This window comes from Mirounga angustirostris, unplaced genomic scaffold, assembly GCF_029215605.1.
Source record: "Mirounga angustirostris isolate CCGP_5_RB_7025 unplaced genomic scaffold, mMirAng1.0.hap1 SCAF_8, whole genome shotgun sequence".
Lineage (NCBI taxonomy): Eukaryota > Metazoa > Chordata > Mammalia > Carnivora > Phocidae > Mirounga > Mirounga angustirostris.
Window position 1 is genome coordinate 90,918,182 of NW_026991716.1, and position 23,245 is coordinate 90,941,426.

General features: G+C 43.2%; 1 protein-coding gene and 1 long non-coding RNA gene across 3 annotated transcripts in view; one reads left to right on the plus strand and one right to left on the minus strand.

Annotated features, from left to right (window-relative positions):
• The window catches only part of PREP (prolyl endopeptidase), a 116,892-nt gene that overhangs the window by 31,518 nt on the left and 62,129 nt on the right, over positions 1–23,245 (minus strand). The window contains exons 8-10 of the mRNA XM_045865245.3: positions 21,523–21,714; positions 17,075–17,272; positions 11,402–11,505 (exon numbers count right to left, since the gene is read on the minus strand). Of these exons, the coding sequence (XP_045721201.1) occupies positions 11,402–11,505; positions 17,075–17,272; positions 21,523–21,714 (494 nt within the window). The remainder of the gene's footprint in view (positions 1–11,401; positions 11,506–17,074; positions 17,273–21,522; positions 21,715–23,245) is intronic.
• LOC123836296 (uncharacterized) overlaps positions 1,635–23,245 on the plus strand; it is a 33,271-nt gene continuing 11,660 nt past the window's right edge. Inside the window, exons 1-3 of one of the 2 annotated variants that reach the window (XR_010413714.1) lie at positions 1,635–1,720; positions 3,116–3,179; positions 11,858–11,941. This is a non-coding gene — a long non-coding RNA (uncharacterized LOC123836296). Of the gene's footprint in view, positions 1,721–3,115; positions 3,180–11,857; positions 11,942–23,245 lie in introns of those variants that run through there. The other variant, XR_008505361.1, reaches the window with a different exon arrangement.

Genomic DNA, 23,245 nt, shown 5'->3' on the forward strand with positions numbered 1-23,245 from the left:
TTCTCCACAAAATGGCAGATGGTTTTCTTAAGCCAGAACATGTCCCATTCCAGTATAAAACCCTGTAAGGACTCCCACCGCACTTGGGATCCCTAACAAACCCCAACACACCCATGAGGTCCTGCCTTCCCTCTCTCTTACCAGTCCTCTCTCGGGTCTTCTCTGAGGCCAAGCACCTTGTTCTCAGGGTCTTTGCTCTAACACATTTCTACTTGGTTAGTTCCCTTGCATATTGCCTTTATGTTTCCACTGACACAATGCAAGGGCACTCTGGTTGCCCACTCATTTCACACTGTCATTCCTGGCCCTACTTATTTCACTCACGGCCCTTCTCCCATCTTGCAATCCTCATGCTTATTTTCTGTTCACTTGTGTTTTTGGGGGGTTTTTGTTGTTGTTGTTGTTTTTCTTTCTGCTTGTACTCCTCATAAGGGCAAAGACCACAGCTCTCTGGGTCACTGTTTAACACAATGCACAGTACAGAGTAAATTCTTAATAAACACACAGACTGGATGAATGAAAGTGGTTCTCTTCCCCATCCCACCTCCCCACAACAAGGCTGACCAATTTCTGATGGCAGGTGAGGAAGTCACCTGTTGGCAGTTGTACATGCTCTAGAGGAGGAGTGGAAGTCTAGGCAGGGGAGCAGAAGTGGGGCCGCAATGCCCCGCAACACTCCTTGGTCCCTCCTGTCTCTGCAGATTCTGAGCAATGATTCAAAGTCGGCACTTCAACAGTCAAATCTGCAGATTCTCTAGCAAAGCACCAGCCACAGTTTAGAGTATTTATACTCTTCTCTAATCTTTTCCAAATATTTAAATTAGCTCTATGCACATTAAACGTCGGAGCTGAACTAGCTATATCCTATGCAAAACATGGAAGGCTTCAGGGTCCTGATGAAGGCAGCACATACACAGTGATTTTACTTGCAGCCTAAATGGTTTTCTGTTTGAGAGTCAATTTAAGTCATTTAAAGATATGTTTACATGCATATTAATAATGGTATCTACTCATACATACACATGTAGACGAACGCAGCTGGAGGCAAGGGAGGACACAAGGTCGGTCAGCTATGACTTAACTCAGCAGAACCAACTAGCAGACGATTTTAAATGTGTAAGAATTTATATGGGCTGCATTTATCAATACAGCTTGAGTAGATGATGTACATTTCCTTCTTTTGAGACATTAACCAAGGTGAGCGATGAAGCTTTCTCCAGGGTCTTAATAAAGCCACAGCATTTTCTATTAGTTCCTACATGAAGACCTAGAACCACCTACCTCCAGGTACTCAACTGGTGAACTGGGACAACTGGGAAGAAGCTGGCTGAGCTCCTCAGGGCCGTTAGCACCAGCTATGCCACCGTGTGATTAGGGACAACTCATCTAACTTCCCTACACTGCAGCCTCTTCCCCTCGAGAATGGAAATCATGAGAGTCCTGACTGTGTGACGAAAGGAGCAGAGGCACTGAGAACAACGGGCACGCAGCCTGGCGCAGGGTGTGCCCACATCCATGGTCTACCTCCAAGTAACAGCACACTATCCCCTTTCCCTGTCTTTCGCTTTCGCCGGAGTTTCCCAGGCCAGAAACAAGAAGAGAAGCTTCTACAGAAGCTGGGACTTGGTTGAGTACTCAAAATGTATAGAATTTCAGAAAATGCGGTAAAGAAAATGAACAGTACGACGATGGAGCGTGGAGGAAGGAGAGCCAGGCAGAGGTAAGTCTGCCCATGGTGGGAGTTGAGCCTTGACGATGCCGAGTATTTGGGGTGGGGACTTGGGGCAGCGAGGCAGCACTTTTGCGGGGTTGGATGAAAGAGGGCCTCAAGAGTTGGGGAGAGGAGCTCCCACTTGACTCAGACAATGACAATGTCCGCAGCCCAAAACCTGTGTGTGTCCCTGTTTAGTACCCTCACAATGCCTTCTAACTGGCGATATTTTGCCATCATGTTTATCACTATTACAACATTTCTAATCTGCCACTTATACTTAGAGTCAGCACTGGGAATGAACAGAGAATGATCAAGTCTACTTCTCTAAACCCAGGTCAAGGTACACTTGACCCCAATCAAAAGGTTATACTTATGGACATGGAACATGTTTCCTTTCTTCTTCACAGACCAACGAAGTTAGGCCGTAATGGTTTTTCCTCCAGGGAGATCATGGAATGTCTGCAGTGCCAGGTCTATTTTTACTCCATCTCTCATCCATCGGCCATCAGCGTAATGCAGGCAAAGGAGAGGGGAGGGAAGAACTATGTAGCAGGTGGAGAGCCCACACTAAGCTCCTATGTTCTCTTCTCCCCATCTGCCGAGAAGACAGAGCAGAGCAGGAAGCCAAAGAACACTTGTCTAGGTGGCAGCCTACATTAAGACGTACCCCTGGGGTTTAGGGGTGATACTATCACAGAAAAGCAGGAGAAAAATTACTCCAACTCTTTCCTATTGAGCCTTCTCCATACAGAGAAAATCTAAGCAATTTCCAGATTCCAGTTTCTAGATATCCACCTAATCCTATTAACTTTTAATCTAACTTCACCCATTAAGAAGGCAGAAATGATGGACAGACACTGGAATGGGTGTACTTGTCTAAGAAGAAGCAACTGAGAAGGTCGCCTGCTTTGGGCATAAAAGTGTCTTTCCGGGTTCACTGCACAAGAAGCCAAGGTCTTGGGTTAGCACTGCCAAAATAAACCTGAGGATATTCTTCTGAATTTGAGTTTGAAGCAACCTGATACCCGAACTGGTATTAGTGCCAACCTGAGAAAAGATCTTGGGGGAAGCCCAGCAGAGATAAGATGACAAAAGCAAAACCATAAACACTTCAAGTTTTAGTTCACTTTTAAGTGGAGTTCCAAGCTGCCGTGTAGGGACCAACATTTAAGACTTACATAAAACTCCTCTGATTAAACTATAATGTATGTATGTATTTGTATCTGAATATATCATATATGATCAACCAAATGGATAAGGAAATGAGAATCTCATTAACATGCAACAAGGAGATTAGAAGTGAACACTAAAATAAATCATAGTATTTATAAGCAATTTTTAAAATGTATTTTGGGCCCCTCGTGTCTCCCCTTTCACAAAGAGTATTTTATTGTTTAACAGGTTCTGCAAGTATTTACGAAGTAATCGCTGGATACTTACATGATGCAGAAACGTATTTTTAAAGGTAAGCAGACATAGAAACTTAGAAGCCTTTTAGTCTAATTTATTTTAGAGGTGAAAAAACAGTAACTGAGCTATGGAGAGTGCAAATAATTCATCCTGATAACAAAGTGTGCAGATTAGCACAGCTCTGGAGTTCTGTCAATTACTTTTACACTGTTACCTTTGTTCAAACACATTGATTTTTGGTTTCCTCATTTGTAAAATGAGAGGTCTCAACTATATGAACCCTAATGTATATGCAACTGGAAAGCATACAACTTTGTCTGCAGCCCAAAAACATAGGGAAGTGGAAGAATAGATCACCTAGGAACAAGCAAAGAGGCGGCTATGAAATTAGAGACTTGACCCCCTCCCCAAAGGCTGATGCATGCCATGCTTCCATTCTAATGAGCAGGTCCTGCAAGGATGGCCCGTGTCCACGTCCTTCACAGGAGGGGTGGTTGGGAGTTGGCTTTCCCAGGCAAGAAGACTCTAGCACGGAGTCGAACGTCTGGAGAGCCATGTGGACCTAGCTTACCTGGTTTCTTCATCCTCCCCGAGATAACCCCTTACATTTCATCTTGACTCTAATTCTCAGAGTCCCATGTTGCCTTGCATCACACTTCTGCTAAAGTTAATACCAAAATTCAAGAAATACATATACTCATGTTCTGGAAGCAATATTAAAGGTCTTTCTTCATGGGAGAAGAGCCTCTTTTAAAGGGTGCTTCTTCGTAGTACATGATTTCTGCTGTCTGTAATTATAATATTTGAATATTCACCTTTTTCAGTCTTTGTTTTTCTAATCCTGATCCTGAGGTTTAGGTACTGGATTCCTTGGTCTCAGGGTCCACACACACAAAAAATTTTTTTTAGATATTTATTTATTTATTTGAGCGAGCGAGTAATCGAGCGGGGGGGGGGGGCGGTGGGCGGGGAGAGAGGGAGGGAGAAGCAGGCTTCCCGCTGAGCAGGGAGCCTGATGCAAGGCTCAATCCCAGGACCCTAGGATCATGACCTGAGCCGAAGGCTGTTGCTTAACCAACTGAGCCACCCAGGTGCCACATCCACACCAAAAATTTTTGCTGAAGTCCTGCTTTGTCTTGTGTGACAGGTTGCTAGTTGTCTCCCAATGTCTATTCCCCTTTCTCCTCCATAAAAAGACCCAAATTTTTAGCTGCACACATTTTTTTCTGGAACTACATCTCTAACCCTTACTGCACTAGGTGTGGCCAGACGAGTACTTTTTCACCAGTAAGATGAAAGCAGACAGAATACATGTCACCTTTAGCAAACATGCTTCTAAGATAGCTGGCATGCACCTTCCCTCCCCCACCTCCATCGTCTTCCCTACTGCTGCCTTCCTGTCGGCTAGAAAGTGGGTATAATGTGGCTGGATGGCCAGCAGTGTTGGAGGGCCAGGAAAAGACACTGGGAACCGAAGCAACGGGTGAGGAAGCAGCAAGAGAGCAGGAGCTTGGATTCTTCGAACCTTAGATACCAAGTCGGCCCTGGACTGATTCCTCCTGTGCTTCTTTTCTGTGGGAGGGAAATAAACGTCTCTCTTCTTTAAGTCATGGTTATTTTGATGTTTCCTGTTGCTCACAGCTGAATCTAATCTGAATAACATACCTTGAGATTCAGATTAATTTTTATTTTTTTAAAGATTTATCCCTTTATTTAAGAGAGAGAGAAGTGGGGCCAAGGGATAGGGAGAAGCAGACTCCACTCTGAGCATGGAACCTGATATGGGGCTCGATCCCAAGACCCTGAGATGGTGACCTGAGCCAAAACCAAGAGTTGGGCGCTTAACCAACTGAGCCACCTGGGTGCCTCAAGATTCAGATTAATTTTTAAAAACAAAAAAAAATTATTAAAATGACAAAAGATAAGTACCATTTGTACACATACCATTATTCATAGATGATACCATGCTACTGATTCAGTTATAACAAGAAGGAAGTTACTTGCTACTTTGTTTTCTATAGGATAATGAAATAGGACATTCTTTTCCCAAGATAGTTTTCTAGCAAGGAGCTGGAGCTAAAACTGTTAGCAGTTAGCTGAATTGTTTTCAGTTAACTGAAATCGACCCACCTGCACATCAGCAAAGCTCAGTAACCTGCAACTTTTTATGGATCTCAAAAGCCATGACTCTTAGAACAAGGGAAACAAAATTTGAATCTATTTAAGTGGCTTTATTACGGAGGACAGTAAGCTCAGTATTATCTGTAGACATCTGATACACTGTAATATACAGATTAACAAATGTAATATAATTTGTAATGTACAAATTACAAATTATGTGTGTACTAAGGATGAACAAATCTCCAGTGAGTATAGTTGTCACCTATGGTACTGAGTTTCCACATAGCCTGATCTCTGACATTTAGGGCCTCTAATACAATAAAGAATAATAAACCTAGACGGCCTTCTAGGAAGTGAATCTGAGCCATTCAAATAGAATCAACACCTGTTAACTCATTAACATCTCAGCAAAATAAGCTGAGCAAATATGCCTGCTGCTGAGTCACCACCGTGTCCCGGGAGAGCCAAGCAAAGAGGGCTTCTTTTTTCCTGGCTGCCCTCCTCAGGCTCTCAGTCACCAGGGTGGGTTCAGCGGTCTTCCTGGCCCCCATCTCCATGCAGATTCCATTTCCTCAGCACAGTTCAGAGAAGCTCTGAGCAAGGTCAGCACAGGCCTGGCTTTCACCCACGTTGCCACAGTGAAGCCTCACAGGAGGCTCAAGAGACCTCCCCAGGCTTCTCATTATGGGGACTGACTGCTCAATGCTCAAGGCCACCTTGTGATTTTTACTGGAAAAGGGTTACATGTTTGCAGGTTGCTGCAAAGTGATGTCCTTTTTAAAACACGGAAGAGGATTTATTTACAGTGGTATGAGGATGGCACTGACTTGGGCCCCCATAACTTATTTCTCTATTATAAGACAACAACAAAAAACAACTCTTTAACAACCTTTACAGTCAAATTATTTTAAGATGGCTGATACCAAAAGGGGAAAGAGACATAAACATGTACCCTCTGAATAAAACATTATACCCTCAATCTAGAATGCCTGCACGACAAAGAGAGTTCTAAAGAAGGGTGGGAATCTGTTTATGCAAGAATATGCCTCTATGAAACATAATATTTCAAGTAACTGGGATGCTCAGGCACTAAATCATCAAGAACAACTTAAAGCAGTTTCCTAATCATATGCAAGCACAGTGACCCCTCAAAAAGTTCTTTTTGAAAATGTTCCCCCAGTCACTCTTCACTAACATTTCTGAAGATTTCTGACTGGTACCTGCGAGAACACAGCGCTACAGAAAAACATGATCACCAATTCAATGGTCAGCTCACTGGGGATGTGCATGAGTCAATATTCAAAAACTAGATGTGCCATGAGCTCAGCACAGAAGTTAACAAATGTTAAAAGACTAATTAATGTTCTGAGAACATGTTCTCTGAATGGCAAAGCCTGTGTAAACTAGCAACCACAAACCAGTTATCACCAAGGTTAGAAAAACCTACACTAAATTAAAGAAAAAAACTCCCACTCCCTCTACCTCAAGGCATCTTAGTAAACCCAAAGAATTACTTAATTTTAACATTTCTTTTCAGTTACCCAGCAAACCACCTTTGGGATGATCCTGGTGTTTCATATGCATTACTACAGGCAAACCTCAGCAAAGTCCCTACTGAGCATAAGAAAACAGGAATCAAGATGATTCTTACTATTTTCATACTATACTGTTTGCTTTCACCCATAAGATGGACCTTCCTTCCAATTTATTGTCTTTTATGAAATGTGGAAACTGTCGATAATGGAGTTTATTCACAGTACACTCCGTTCACTGTTCTTTTTCAGGTCTATAAATTTTGTTTTTCATTTGGGGAGGAAAAAAAAGCCAATCTCTCAGCCTGGCTGGACAAAAATGAGATACTGAGAAACCAAAAAGTGTACTTTGCTCCACTATGTCTCATGCCACGTTCCACCACAGTGCAAACATTACCCCATCCACTAACGACAAAAGGCAAGCCCACTGCACGGGATACGGAGGGCATGATTCCCTCCTTGAATTTGCGGTGAAATTATGAAATTAACCTGCCCCGAGAAGGCAGAGGCAGTCTCTGAACGAGGGTGGTGGCAAAACTGGTCAGGAGTCTCATGGGGAGCTAGGGATTCCGGAAGCCCCCACCCTCCTGTGTCTTCAACACTGCAGCTCTGACTGAAGGCTGCACCCTGCCCTTGCTCACTCACAGAACACCCTGGCGGTGTCTGACCTTTCAGATCTGTATGTCTCAACTTTCCAGTCTGACTGTAAATTTCCCAGGGTCAATGCCTTGTGTCTAGAAATTCTCTGTATTCAAACAGTACCAGCGGCACTGAAGGTCAGGTCATACTTGTTGACAGACTAAATTTAACTACCATGTCCCTATTATTTCACGTTTGTTTAAAATGAAACACATTACTGATTATAAAGGTAGACAGTTTTTTTTCAGGTAAATCACTTATCACCAAACTTATTTTATGAATGTAATTTCTAATGTTCAGTATTTCAGCTTCTTTTTAAAAAGAGGGGCGCAGAGGTTCTAATCAATATTATGTGGACGTATCATTCACAACGAAAAAATAAAGACAGGATTAGTCAACTGCAGATTTGATAACCTTATCTAAAACTAAATTTTTATGTTACCCCCCCCCCCGATTGGAAGAGAAATGAACAGTTTTTCAAGGATCTGATTTTCAAAATTATATTCCTGATACAGATCAATTTTCCACCCGCAGCTGTAGTCAGGAACGGGTAAAGGTTATACGGACAGTTTTGTTCTATGTCTGCCAGCGAAATATGACACCATATCCTCCAAGACCTCCCACCCCTCCCCCCCACCCAAATTCAAGATGCGCTGGGTCCTGGGTGAATGTACAGCACGCAAGAATAGTCCTCTGTCGTTTATTTAGCCACATGTTTCTCTGACCTTCTCTTTCTCCCTGTCCTGGTCTATCTTACCAGCTACCCCACCAGGTAGATGTACATGGTCATGACCATCATTAATTGCATCGACCAACTATGCAGCATAATCTGTGCTGCAGTGTTTGCTCCCAATGATAACATTCCTCACAAAATGTAAGAAGGAATTGCAAATGGTCCAGAGGATCTTCTTGTTAAATCACATATGGAATAAATATAAACACCAGGGTCAAGAGGAATCAAAAGTGACATTACCCCAAAGTGATTGAAAACAAAAATATCCTTTTTTCCCCCCAAAATGCTGTGGTTTCTATTACACACCATCATGACATTTTCCATTCATGCACAAATCCCTCTCTAGGGCCTGCTTTTACAATGGTTAGGTCATTGTTGGCAACACCACTGAGAGCCTAATCAAAATGTGAGAACATCTGTCACGCTCACATTTCACGTCAAAGCTCTGCTGATACACGTGACTCTAAACCACTGCACAACGGAGTTTAAGTGATATAAGTCTATGGTGTTGTGGTATCAAAGAGCATTTCAAAGGCACCTGTAAACGATGAAAGAATTCTGTTTTGTTAACTCACTGCAAGACGTCTGACGTGTATGATCAATAGAGAGAAACTCTCCTGTAGGCATTATACATCTACTCTGTCCACAGGCATAGCTCCACTTTCTAAAATCCAGAAATGAGGAGCAGTGCACTGAGATGTGGGGTGCAATGTGTTCTGTCCAGTTACTACCCTTTTAAATATTTATCATCTTCCTCCCTTTTTTCTTCCCTACTGCAGTGGTAGAAACAAAAGGTTGTTTTGGGGGAAGTTTTCTTTGTGAAGCAGGGAGCCAGGCACAGAGGAGCTGGGTTGTCCCATGATACAGACTACTGGCATCACCCCAGTTCGTCTCTTCCCCGGCTAAATGGGGAGATGTCAGGCGACCTACATGGCGGAGAGATTTCTACTCCGCCAAGCACTTGCTCAGCTGTAATGTTTTATCTTTTCATTTATAAAAGAAAACAATACATATTAGCTGGTAACTAGTTTCTCTGTGTATCACCATCAAGAATATTACTATTACCAGCATGGACAAGAAGAGCTACTTGACAGGAGAAACAACTCCAACCGCCCTCACTGTGAGAAGAGTTACTTCCCTGTAAGCAGCTGCCTCCCTGGCATTATTACAGGTGCCTCTCCCTCACCTGAACCCCAAAGGTAACTGCAGACTTGAGCACTCATTATTTGTGGGAAGCTGGCAAGGAGAAGACAATAATGTGTTTTTTAAATAGAGCTGAGGGGCTGCATAGTAGAGATGAGGCGATGACAGGGGGTCTCTACTGGGTGACCGCCCAATTCTAGGGCAGCCAAGGCTGCACCCTTGAGGGTGAAAGAGGGAAGTCAGTGGGTGCTGCTTGGGCATCCCTGGCACTACCGATGGGGGAGGCGATGGTGTATATGTGCACACCCTGGCCCCGGGGTTGCTGACTAGACATAGGTCCTGGGGAGGTCACATGTGACATCTGGTAAGGACAATTTTTCAATACATGGAGAAAAGGGATAACGGCAAAGAACAACAGCCTAAAAATGATTTTTAAAGTCTAATACAAGACTAGGGTGAATTAGCGAACCATGTAAGCGCCAGACGGGCTACTGGCTCCCACAGAATCTCTCTCCAGGCAACAGCTCACCTTGAAAATGAACACAGCAGCAAGCCAAAACAGATACAGAAGACTAATAGTCTGTTATATTTATTTCTAATATTGATTGAAAAATGGATTATATTCTATGTGCCAGACACTTAATATACATCATGTCATACAACCCTACAGGAATTCTGTAAAATGAATACCATCTCTATATTACAGCTAAAAAAAACCTGCAGTAGAAAGGTTAAGTGAGGGACACCTGGGTGGCTCAGTTGGTTAAGCATCTGCCTTCGGCTCAGGTCATGATCCCAGGGTCCTGGGATCGAGCCCTGCATCGGGCTCCCTGCTCAGCGGGGAGTCTGCTTCTCCCTCTGCCTGCCGCTCTCCCTGCTTGTGCTCTCTCAAAGAAATAAATAAATAAATAAAATCTTAAAAAAAAAGAAAGGTTAAGTGACTCACCCAGTGTCACCCAATGAGTATATGCACATTTCAGGCCTGACAGAGACTGAAGTGACAAAGGCCCTGTGCACCTACTGAGAACATTTGGATTTTAGAAGTACTTTTTAATATAGACCAGGGATTAGTAAACTTTTTCTTAGAGGGCCAAATACTAAGTAGTTTAGACTTAGTGGGCCATATAGGCCTTCTGCACCCACCCTATTAATGCACCAACACTATGTAAACAGATGGGCATGGCTGTTCTCCCACAAAACCAGAGGCCCGTTTGCCAACTCCTGATCTAGAACAACGGGGTGACAGGCTGCAGCCTGGGCCAGATCCTGCCCACCATGGGTTTCTGTAAACAACACTTTACTTACGATCTAGATCTAGCCCATCATCTTGACCGTTTCTAGACAGGTGAAGGGTAACTCAACAAGCTAAAGTAATGCCCTGATTTCACAGAAACATCCTTGGGAGCATCCAGCTCTGTGTTCTACACTTCCTTCCCAGAGTTCTGATTCCTAATCTGTGGTCTGTGTGGTCTAGCCGTCCAGGTGGGAAAGGCCTGGTAAACACCTGGTACCTCACAGGTGACCTTCCATTGCAAAGGACACAGACATGCTACATCCTCAATCAATAAGTGATTCAGTTTCTGGAAGACTTAATGCCTTCGGGGAGCTGGAAAAACAAAAATGTAGATTCTTAACCTGAAAGGATGGGTGGCCAGAGACGGAGCTTGTGGTGCCGTGACAATCAGTTAAGTCATTCGTTCTAGTATTTTACGGAGCGCCTCGGCTGTGCCAGGCACAAGCACCTGTGACCGTCAGGCAGAAAAGACAGACTGGCAGCGCTCGAGTCAAGACTTTGTATAGAGCAGATCCACGTTGTTACTTGAGACACCCCAAGACCTGGGCTAGCCAATTCTCAGGCAAGCAGACAAATGGTGTTGCTTTGGCAGCTCCTGCAGTAAGACCCCCGCACGGGGGCTCCAGCTTCCCATGGAGAGCAGCAGCTATGCGAGCAGAAGCTGCATGCTCTAGGAGGGCGGGACGATGCTCCCTGCCCGGGACAACACCTGTGGTCTGTACTCCCGAGCACTCTCTCCACGGCTCCTGACCCACTAGGGTGGGGATGGCCCGGCCTGGCAGCCAGGTTTTCTGACTCTTGTAAATGCTCCATACCTGGACTGTCTGGTAATCGGAAGCATCGATCCCTTTCACAGTAACCTCTCGGAAGACTCGTGGCTCCAGCTCCTCTTTGGTGAGGTCACAGTGATAAATGATACCTAGAAGGAAGCAGAAGTCCTGGGTTAGTCCACAAACTCACTGGGGGGGTGGGGGGGGAGCACAAGGATCACAAGGCACAACCGGACCCCATGAGTAGCAAGAGAGGAGCATCAGTGAGGGACCGAGGTATTCTCTGCTGCCAAGTAAGGGTCACTGCACCACAAGTACTTAGAACAGTCCGGTGCGTGGGGTGCTAGGTAAGTGTTCACTCATCATCGCCACCACATGCGGCCTTCAATTTTACAACCGTAATCTGCAAGGACGTTTTAGAAGATTCCATAGCCTTCTGTGAGTATGAGAAGAGGCAGAAAAACGTCACAGTGGAAACTTAACAGGTCTTCCCTATGCCAGGTCGCTTAGGAGTGCAGGTCAAAGAAGATGGGAAACTTCATGTAGGGCCGTTTCACCTGCAAGGTGAGTACAATGGAAAACTCAAACGATTTGCCCAAAGTCAACAGCCAGTCAGGGTCTCTTGATGGGAACTCCGGGGCTCCAGATACCTGACACCCCCCTATCTGTGGACACATGTGTGGACAGCAATCAGGGACCCGAGATGATCAGGTACCATTTTAGAGTTGCTTTTAAAATTTTGATTATCCCATTAACTGTGCACAACACAGATTAATGAATATACATCAAGAATGCCAGCTTATTTAATCAGTAATTAAAATTCCATTTCCTGAATTTAATGCTATTAACACTCTAACACTTAAGAACTCAATCAAAGAAACAATAAGTAAGATGAGTCGTTGCTATTTGGAAACAACGACACTGGGGTGGTTTATGAAACAGAATTAGTCATCCAGAGTGGCTGGTGTGGAAACAACCCTCCCACACGATACTTTAAACATATGCTGTCAAATATATGGAAAATCGATTTAGTGATCCCAATACTTCCTGGAAAACTAGAAACCAAACAGTACTCCCACAGGGTACATTCAAATTGATCACGTATAATGGTAGCTTGCTTTCTTCTCAACTCCTCTGTGCGTGTATTTCATTAACAGATGGGAAACAATACTCTGCACCCCCAATGGCAAAGGATAATACGTTTACATTCATTAATAGCATGACTGCTGATCCCTATGAATGTCATTGCAAGTCTCACGCTTACAGACAAATTGTTTTAAGGTACTATAACAGGAAGTCTGATTAATATCGACAGAAGGTAAGTAACATGACCAAAGTATTGGCTTTCCTAGTTTAAGTCATACTTGGGTATCTGTTGAAATACGTCTTTATACATCAAGTAGTTGCAAACTACACTCTGGGCATACCTTTTTTTGGGGGGGGGCATACATTCTCATGTACCAAATATACTGAATATTGTCCTTGTCTAGATGAATGTAATCTTGAGGGCGAGGCTATTTTCAGAGATATGTTAATTTTTGAAAAGCTTCTTCATCAGTATGTACTTGCCCCCCTTCCTCAAAACACACAAAAAAATCTGAATCCTTAAAAACAAACAAACAAAACCAAGCCTGAACCACCAAACAACTAACGAAAAAGACTGCAGACCAAGCATGTGCCACCCTGACTCACCCTGGGACCACTGCAGCCTGCACCACAGTGAATGACAAAGGACCAGGCAGCCAGGACTCCCACTTCTGACAGGTGCTGGGTCCATGACCTTACACAAGTCACCAAAGTACTAGAATACAAATTCCTCTGTGAAACACAATGAATAGGAAATGTACTCTAAATGCCTGTTTATCTGGAAAAACTAAGACATCACGTCCCGTAACAGCAGAATGAAATAAGTAGGAAACAGGGGCTGGCTACTGTTCAGAAAAAGGGTGCCAAGAACCTGACTTCTACTCTTCTGTCCTGCGCAGAAGTGGCACCGTGGAGGAGGCTGGGTTAAACCTGAACGTACCAGGGCTTAAGTTTGATCAATACCTTCTCTTTACAGATCCATCTGGGTTAGCCTAGATGAGCCTACTGCACATTCACGTAATGTGAATCCCTATTATCTAATGATGTTTGTGTCCTGTCTGGTTTGGCTTGGTAAGTCCAAGGGATTTGGAGAAGACATCTTAGAATCATAAACTGGAGGACTGGTTAGGTCATCTCTAGGAAATCAATTTCCACGTTTAGGGGTGAAAGAGAGAACTGGGTTATGGAAGTCCCTTAAGGCCAGAGGAGGTGCCTGGACTTGAGGAGACAGGTCTCCTGATGAAATCAATGGTTTAACAAGGCCATTTTAGTAACAGGAAGGAGGCAGGGACGATCAGCTCATATATTCCCAATTATCTAAAATAAATGTAAGGAGGTAAAAGAAATGGGAGTGGGAGTTAAGAGGAAGGGGAAACTCTGGGAGAAACTGTGAAAGAAAAAATCAAAGGATTTAAAAAACTGGATATGTACAGAGAAGGCAAAAGAACTTTTTTCTAAAAGATGACCCATATACACCCACCCGTACAGGGTGGGTTTTAATGTTATTAAAATAAAAAAAACATAAATGGAAATTAAAACAAATCTTAAAAATGTTTGCACTCCTTGGTATTTACACAAAGGAGTTGAAAAGTTATGTCCACACAAAAATCTGCACACGGATGTTTATAGCAGCTTTATTCATAACTGCTAAAACTGGGAAGCTTCCAAGATGTCCTTCAGAAGATGAATGTGTAAATAAACCTTGGTACATCCAGACAATGGGATATTACTCAGGGCTAAAAGCAATAAGCTATTGAGCCCATGAAAAGATATGGAAGAAACTTAAATGCCTAGTACTAAGTGAAAGAAGCCAATCTGAAAAGTCCACATACTGTATGATTCCAACCATGTAACATTCTGGAAAAAGACGAAACTGTGGAAACAGTAAACAGATCAGTGGTTGTTGGGGAAGGGTGAATAGGGGGAGCACAGAGGATTTTTAGGGCAGTGAAAATATTCTATAGGATACTATAATGATGGATACATGTCATTATACATTTGTCCAAACCCACAAAATGTACAACAGCAAGGGTCAACCATAATGTAAACTAGGGACTCTGGGTGATTACGATGTGTCAATGTAGGTTCATCAATTGTAACAACTGTCCCACTCTGGTAGGGGATGCTGATAATGGGGGAGGCTGTGATGTGGGGGAAGGGGTATACCAGAAATCTCTGGTACCTTCTCGATTTTGCCACGAACCTAAAACTGCTCTAAAAAATTAAGTCTTAAAATTTTTTTTTGCCTTTCCCAAACAGTCTGGCAAAGGCTTCTTTGCTCATCCCTGTTTCCCAGAGCCATGCACCTGGGACTTGCTATACTGGATTATTACAAGGTACAAATCTGTCTGGAGCCAACCTTAGACAACCCTCTGAGGTTCCATGAATACAGAATTAATCAGCTCAACCACTAAGTGGTTTGGGCCACAGGGAATAAGTGCATTGTGTTCCAAATTGCCCTGGCTGCTCATTGTCTCCTAAGTTTGACTCAAGGTACAAGAGTCCTAAATAGCTTGGGCTCAAGACACACAGTCTTCACTATGTGCCTCCATGGGAAACAGTCAGCTGGTGCCCACCGGCCAGATGCACCACATGTCCTAAACAGCTGGAGCCGTAGTTATTTCTGGCCCTGAGGCTTTACTTATAATTTAGTATCTCTGTTGTTTACTCAGTAGTAGACAGCTAATCTTCAGAGACCAGGGAAAGGCAGCCTCTGGTATGCATGTGCGTGGATGTGTATGTACACACACTGACAGTTCTTGCTTTCGAGAGATCCAGTTTAATGCTCTGATGGCTGTTTTTACTTTGGACCAGAAGGCCTGAGTCTAGAAGCCCTGTTCTCTGGTTTTAGATACAAAAAAAATTGCATTAAAGGGAAAAAGAGAAAGATGGAGCCAAATGAGTACGACAAGACAAAGGGGAAGAACAAAGCATTACAACAACAAATTAAAGCTTGTTCAGAAACTGCTCAGCAGTACAGAACTTTTCAACTTTTCAAACTTCCCAGCCAGAAGAGTCACAGACAGCGTTTCACTGCTTGGCACGGAACCCATCCTTTAACACTAGGTCAGTGAGCCCTTTCTTGCCCAGGTAATGATGAGCCTGTTCCTGAAATAAATGGTCACATGGAGTCATTGAAGGAGGGTTATGGGCCTTCGGGGACTCCAGCTTTTATTAAGAATGGGTGAATCACCCTTACCCTGTTCTCCTCATTGCCCTTTATCCATTTAAACTGTTTAAGCTACGGGATTTTCAAAGTAAAAATTCTGGACCAGTTTAAGTTGGGGAAATAAATGGTGAATCCCCACAGCAGTGGGTTGAGAATGGTAATCTGGAAGAAATGGATTTTTCTTAGTTCTGGTCCCCTGGCTGCCACTGTACCCCAGGGCAGAAGGGGTGTGGCATACGACCCCCTGACATGGGATTCCTGACCTGTTAGTTTCCGACTCCTGGCACTGGGCCCGGTTTCCACATGGCCGCGGGCACTTTCCCCAGCCCCCCTGGGATCCTCTGAAAGGCACATGGGAAATAGAGCTTGCTGGTGTTCTGGGTCTACCATCAGACCTACTTACAGAAGAACATCACTCTCTTGGTTTCAGTAACCCCGACAGCAAGCCATCATGCCGATAAGATTCCTCATGATTGCCTGCTCTGTGACTCAGATGCACGCGCACGCGTGCACACACACGTAGACGAGGCATCGCTGCCATCTGGCTGAACCCCATGAGGAAAGAGCCACTTCGGTACCTGCCTAGTTCTCTCCCCTACATCTGCTGACTGTGCCAGGGACCAAATTATTGCCATAAAGCCGGACGGGACAAAAGGGCTATGAAGGAGCTTGAAAAACAAACGAGGGAAGTGCAGAAATGTTTTCAGCCAGATTGCTTTTAAGATAGGGTCTGCTCAGTCAACTGCAAGCTGCCAACTCAGCCAGGCTCCTGGGACAAATCAGAGTATGTGTGTGGCTTTGGCTACAACAAAACCTGGGCAGCCAAGTGGAGAAGCAGGAAAAACCAAAACAGCAAAATGAATGTGACCAACTAAAAAAAAGTTAAAAAGAGAACTATGTTTACTTTGGGGAACGTTAACCCATACCATGGAACACAGTATCATAACTTATAAGCATGTTTTTTTCCTTTTTCCTTGAACCACGTTTTTTTTTATATGACGTAAGACTACACTTTTAGAATTATATTTTAATTCGGTTTAACAATAGCACAAATTATTCTCAGTCTGTTTAGAAAATGGGTTTTTCATGTCAGATGAGACTATAGATTTTTCTTTTATGCTTTTAGTTACTCTGCACTGTGTATCCTGATCCGTATAGACCAAAAGCTGAATCTCAGGTTCTACGCATTCATACTAATTTTTTTAAATCAACCTGGTATAGCAGTTGGTCCTGTCCCCAGAAGAGAGACTCAGGATATAAGATGAATGAGTGTGCCATTTTAGGCATTCACATTTCCCTGTGTTCTAAGCATCTGTCTTACTGTTTTATTCCCATTATGTAATTCTGGCTATAATACAGCATATGGATTTTCAATAATACAGCATTCCATTTCCATTTCCCAAAAGAAACCCAAACATCAGTCTGATTTTAAAGCTGAGTAACACTGGTGAAAAGACTCTCACCTGGAGATAAAAAGGAAGTAAACTGATAGAAGATTTCGGTGTCCTTCTTCTGACCGCTGTACCCCACAACGCTGCCGACCTCCAGTGGGAAGGTCTTGAGGAGAGCACCGGTGGCTAGGTCATGAAGCTGCAGAATGTTTCTCACGTCGTGAAGGTAGCATAACACCAAAAAGTTAGACCTCACGCAAGCTACCCATTCTGAAAAGGCAAGGACAGATAAAAGCTAATGTAGCTTTGAAAGGAGTGAAAAGCATACTTACTTCATTGAACAACAGTTCTTCAGCTCTCCATTGTGCTATGCAGCAATGAGACTTGCAAAGTGATTTTATAACTGGATGTAATCGTTCATCTAGTTCCAGCATATTCCTTTAATAAATGATTGTTACTGTCATGTCCAGAGGAAACAAAATATTCTACAAAGTATTTTGTGATACAAATAATCTTGCCTACTTATTTTTTTTTTAAGATTTTATTTCTTAATTTGACAGAGAGAAACAAAGCAAGAGAAGGAACATAAGCAGGGGGAGTGGGAGAGGGAGAAGCAGGCTTCCCGCCGAGCAGGAAGCCTGAGGTGGGGCTCGATCCCAGGACCCCAGGATCATGACCTGAGCCAAAGGCAGACGCTTAACAACTGAGCCACCCAGGCACCCCAATCTTGCCTACTTATTTTGTGCCCAGTATCATGGTATAGGAGGTAGAAACATGTCTGTCAGGGCTGTTTTTCCGACAAAAATATATTGTACTCCGGGTATGTGCCAGATACCTGGCAAGGTGCTGGAGAAACAAGCAGGCAGATGATGTCACTTCTGCCCTTAAGACACAATCATATAAAAATACAAGTAATAACATGTAAGCAGAGGTAAGTGAGAGGCTGGTTGGGGACCCAAAACACACAAGAGCCCTAAACAAGCGCTGAACTGCATCTTGAGTACAGGGGTATGAGGTGACAGGTGCCTAGGGTGGGGTCAGAGAGAGGACACCTCTCTGGGGGATGAGGTGGTGGGAGGACAGGCAACTCAAGGAAGGACAGCCAGAGCTGGAAATAGAGAGAGAAAAGGAATATGAACAACCAGGAGGAAGGGAAGGGGGAGGGAAGGAGGGGAGGAGGGAGGGAGACTGGTAAGGAGAACAAGTGAGACATCCATTTCCAAGAAGAAAAAAGTTGCTCATTGTGGGGTAGGTGGAGAGGGTGGTGGTCTGCAGGGGATTTGGTGAGCCGGACAGGGGAGGTTAGTTCTCACTTAGCTGTTACTGGGGAGTTACTGTTTGGATAGATGGATGTCATAAATAAAGATGATAGCAATGAAGGATGCAGAACAATGGACGTCTACGGAAGGATGGAGGGGAGATGAGGAAGAACACTACTGCCATTATTAGCCAGTCAAATTAAATCAAGCTGGAACGAAGTCTAGGGAGGGAAGAAAAGAAATGCATTTTCCAAGAAGAATCATCAGGATGTGGTAACCGTGGGGATATGGACAGTAAGGCAGAGAGAGGAGTCCTCCTCAACTCCTGGGGTTGCGACGAGGTCAGGAATGGTGCCGTCAGTGACAGAGCTGGGACAGGAGGTAAGGGGGCTGATGGGGAGAGGAGAAAACGAAGGGCAGGCCCAGAGCACTACCCATTCTGGTGTGCACAGGATCAGCCTGAGGTAAAGATGGGGCCCCCTGCAGAGGGAGAGATGCTATAGTAAATGGAAGGACAGGGTAACAGGTAATATAGTTCAAACATGCAGAAAAGAAAAGCCTTTTATGCTGTGGGGTGTGGTGGGGGGTGGTTCTTGACATTTATTCTTACAACCCAAGAAACTAGTGGTTCATGCTTATAAGATTATTACTTACCAATATGAACCAGACACTGGCCAGAGGGAACTCTTAAGGATCACCTGGGGCCTCAAGGGTGCTAGTTTGTTTGGATTACCATAGCAAGCTTTTCCGCCAAGTGAGGACAGAAGAACTCTTATATCCAAAAGTGATTTGCTCATTGTCCAATACAATTTTTTTTTGAAGTGCCGCAATCAAGCAATATATTTCAGGTGGCCTTAATGTTTTAAAGTACAGGGGAAAAACTGAAGTAAATTATTTCTGTCAAAGAATAATCACTCTGTGTTAACTATGGGCATGTCAGAATTATAAAACAGAGTGAATAAGAAAAAGACAAGGTGATTTGTAGACTGTCGTTAATAAAAGCTCTGACTTTATGGCTGTACTTTATAACTCATCTTTAGTTTTTATTCTCCATAGGGCATTCTGTGCTAATGATACATAGCAAATGCAATAGCGCTTCTCTTTGAATTGATGAGTTCTAGTGAATACTGAAGGTTTCCTCTTTCTAGTCTAAAGACCTTATAACCTTATAGAAGGAAGATTATAAAAATATATCACCCCCCACCCCCAAATCTCCAAGCATCGATTTACATCTCATTCGATCTACAAGTGAAAGAGAATGTCACCTTAAGACATAAGTAAAACCGCTTCTTTGGGACTTTAAAAGGCAGAAAGAGGACATGGGTCTGGGGAAATACTTCTATCTCTTCATAGCTCCCTATGTGAGGATCACAGATGCAATCTGACTTGCTCCTGAAAAGCATCCAGGGCACCTACATGAAGACTTATGCCACTAAGGCTCACTTGAAACCAAATATGAAGTCAATTCATGTGGCACTTAGGAAGCACTCACTAAATGCTGGCTCTTACCATCCTTGGGGGGACATTCTGTCTCAGTTTGGACAGAAGCCATCAGGCTACCAAAGTCACTACAAACCAGATTCCCCATATGAAGATGTTAAAGGAAATGGCCAAAACCTTGTTCCTTGGCTCATGGATCCCTCATCCAAATACAAATGAAGATTTCTGAGGAGGCAGGTGGAGTAATTTCCTTGAAGAGAGCCCCTGTCATGTTCCAGGTCCCCCTCCCCCCTTGGGAGAACCCCAGCTTATGAGACAGCCAAACCTGAGAAGCTAAAGGGACTATGACTGAACATCTAGAAGCCAGGGGAAGGGCCTGGGATGCATGGCTGCCTCAGAGTTCCAGATGTGGGTTTTGCAGGAAAGAGCAGGCATGGGGTTGTCTTGGGTTCCATCCAAAAGAACTGCCCAGAAGGATGTGGAGACCTCAGTACAGAAGAAAATGGTGCACTGGGGCGCCTGGGTGGCTGTCGGTTAAGCATCTGCCTTCGACTCAGGTCATGATCCCGGGGTCCTGGGATCAAGTCCTGCATCAGGCTCCCTGCTCAGCAGGGAATCTGCTTCTCCCTCTCCCTCTCTGTCAAATAAATAAATAAAATCTTAAAAAAAAAAAAAAGAAAAAGAAGAAGAAAGTGGTGGATACAGCCAGATGCCCAAGAGCTGAGAAGACTCTCAAGCAAACACCCAGAGCAGTGCTTCTTCCAGGGCCAAGGGAACTACAGAAGCAAGGGCCCAGCAGGAAGCCCTCCCTGAGACAGTCAGTCGTCTGTCCTTTCTCTTCTACTCCTACCCAAGGCCAGGTTGAATGTGCCAAGCACAGAGCATACTGCCTTGAGCTAAGGGAGAAAGAGTCCCTTACTTTTTCTAGGATGTGAACCTGGACCTGTCTGATTCTAATACTTGTGCTTTAATTCACTGAAAAACACATTAAGAACTGCTCTATCAGACCCAGGGCCACTTTGCAGATCTCAAAAGGAATTATTTTCCCAATTTTGTATCTAATACCTTCACAATTTGGGATGGCCTTAGATTTTACCCTATTCAACCCATCAGCAGAAGTTCACCTCTAACAAGTAAACTCTTCATTGGCTTGAAGGTACTGGACTTTCCTTTTGTGTAAAAAACAGTAGCAAAATTAGTGGGTCTTATTCTAATCAAATTAGCTTTCAGGCAATGAATAATTTATAAAGCAGCATATCATTTTTAGAAAATCACAGAGAAAATGAGTAAGAGGGAACTTAAGGGCACTCTGAAGCTAAAGGGAGGTTCTCAAGAGGTTAATGTAGCTCAGTGCACACACCAGCAACTGCAGTGAGTTGCAATGACATCTGACAACAGTCTCTTCTCTTTTCTAACAAGAGGACTGTGAATCCACTCTGAGATCTACAACAGGTATAATATAAACAGCTAAAGGTTATTCAAAAGCTAAAAGCTAAGGATTCTGGTCTAAATGGTTTAGAAAATTAAATGTTAGTGATGATTATCAAATAATAACTACACAGAGAGGCAACTGATACTAAAACAACAACTAACTACCTTTGAAAGCCACAATTTTTATGAAGACCCTGCATGATATCGTACTAACCACACAGATGTCATCCAGTAAATATTTGGTTGTGCTATTCAGACCCTTCACTCTCGATGACTAAGGTTGAAGGTTCTTTACCGTGTAACCAGTCACCAGCGAATGAGAGTTGTACCAATTTGTTGGCCTTCTCACCCAAAACAAAAGCACAGTGTTCCAGTAGCATGTAGTCTTACCTAAGACATCTTTCTCATGCTCAGGAACGAGCACTTTCCACTTTGACTCCTCCGGATCCGTGAAGTCAATGTTGATCAGGCGATAGTTGGGCGAATGGCGATTTGTCTTGAATGTGAACACTGTCCCCTCGTTGGTCACATAGTCATACTCTCCTTCAAAGTTGTCAATCAGTTTTATCCACTTCAGGATTCCTAGTGAGAGACCAAGCATCCCTGTCACCTCTCCTGTGTTGAAAATGGTGTGCTTTATTTATGTGTAGGGAAGGGAGAGCAGGTCTTTTCTGTCCACGGAACACAAAGCAGACACAGTATTTGGAAGATGTAAGGCTTGAGAAAGAGCAAGGACAAGTGCGGGTGAATTTAAAGGTTTTTAAAAATATGAAGAAATTCTTTTCCTGAAAAACCCAGCCATTAAGGAGACTGAAGGACCTCTCCTCTCAGCACCCTGCCCCATGTAATCTGGGAAATCCTCTTCTACCTGAGTGTGTCTCAAATCTGAGCACTTCCTTCCACCTCAACTGCCACCGCATCATTCCACATCTTCATCATTCCCCTCTGGGTCTCTGGCAGTGGCTCCTCCCCAAGCAGATTTCACACACATACACGACACATAAAGAGACACACATACACAGAGATGATTTCACTAACACACACACACACACACACACACACAGGGTTGATTTCACACTAAATGCCACTTATAAAAATAAAAAATATAAATTATAAAAAAAAACACCACTGGGAAGACATCTGTTTCACAATGTGACCGACAGAGATGCTCAGAGTACATTTCAAAAGTTTTATAAACAAACAAGCTCTATGATTTCTGAACTACTGAAAGGCAATGCCAGATCTTAGCTATTCTCTAATTAATCTCCTGCCTTAAATTTCTCAGTAAAATTGCTACATTAATTTGGATAGTTCGTTTATGTTCCTTCAATCTTTCAAGGCAATTTTACATTATCTCATTCATCTCCATAGCATAATATTTTTATATGATTTTTTTGTTGAATTAAATTTATCAAGAAAAATACACTCCCCATGGTAGAAAGAGAGGTTTTTTTGTGAGACATAACTGAATTAAAACCTCAGCTCCACTATTTAGTTGTGTGACCCTAAGCAATCTCTTTATCTTCCACTAAGCTTCATTTTCTCAACTGTAAACTAGGACGAGTAAGTCTATTCAAAAACTATTATAAAGTGACTACTAATACCTACCCCACAACGAAAACACAACAAATATTATTTTAAAACAAATGACTAAAATTAAAACTAATAATAAGATAAGCAGTTAAACAAAATCTATAGCTTTCTTATAGGCCAGCAATAACCAGTTAGAAAACATGGGATGAGGAGGGCCCTCTCTTACACAGTAGAAGCAAAATTAATACTTAGGAGTGAACTTAACATGAAATGTGGAATCTACATGAAGAAAGCTCTAAAATTTTCCTAAGGAATCCTAAAAGCAACAACAAAAAACCCTGAATAACTGGAAACACATATCTCTAGATGGGAAGACTCAGTATTTCAAAGCTGTAAATAATCCCAAAGGAAATCTATAAATTTAACATAATTCCAATCAAAATTCAAATGAGTTTTAGGGCATTTGACAACATCATTCTAAAGTCCATTTGAAAGAATACACACGTAAGGATACTCAAAACATTTTTCATAATAGAATGAGGAGGATGCCCTATGATGCTCTGAATGAGCCCCCCTCCTC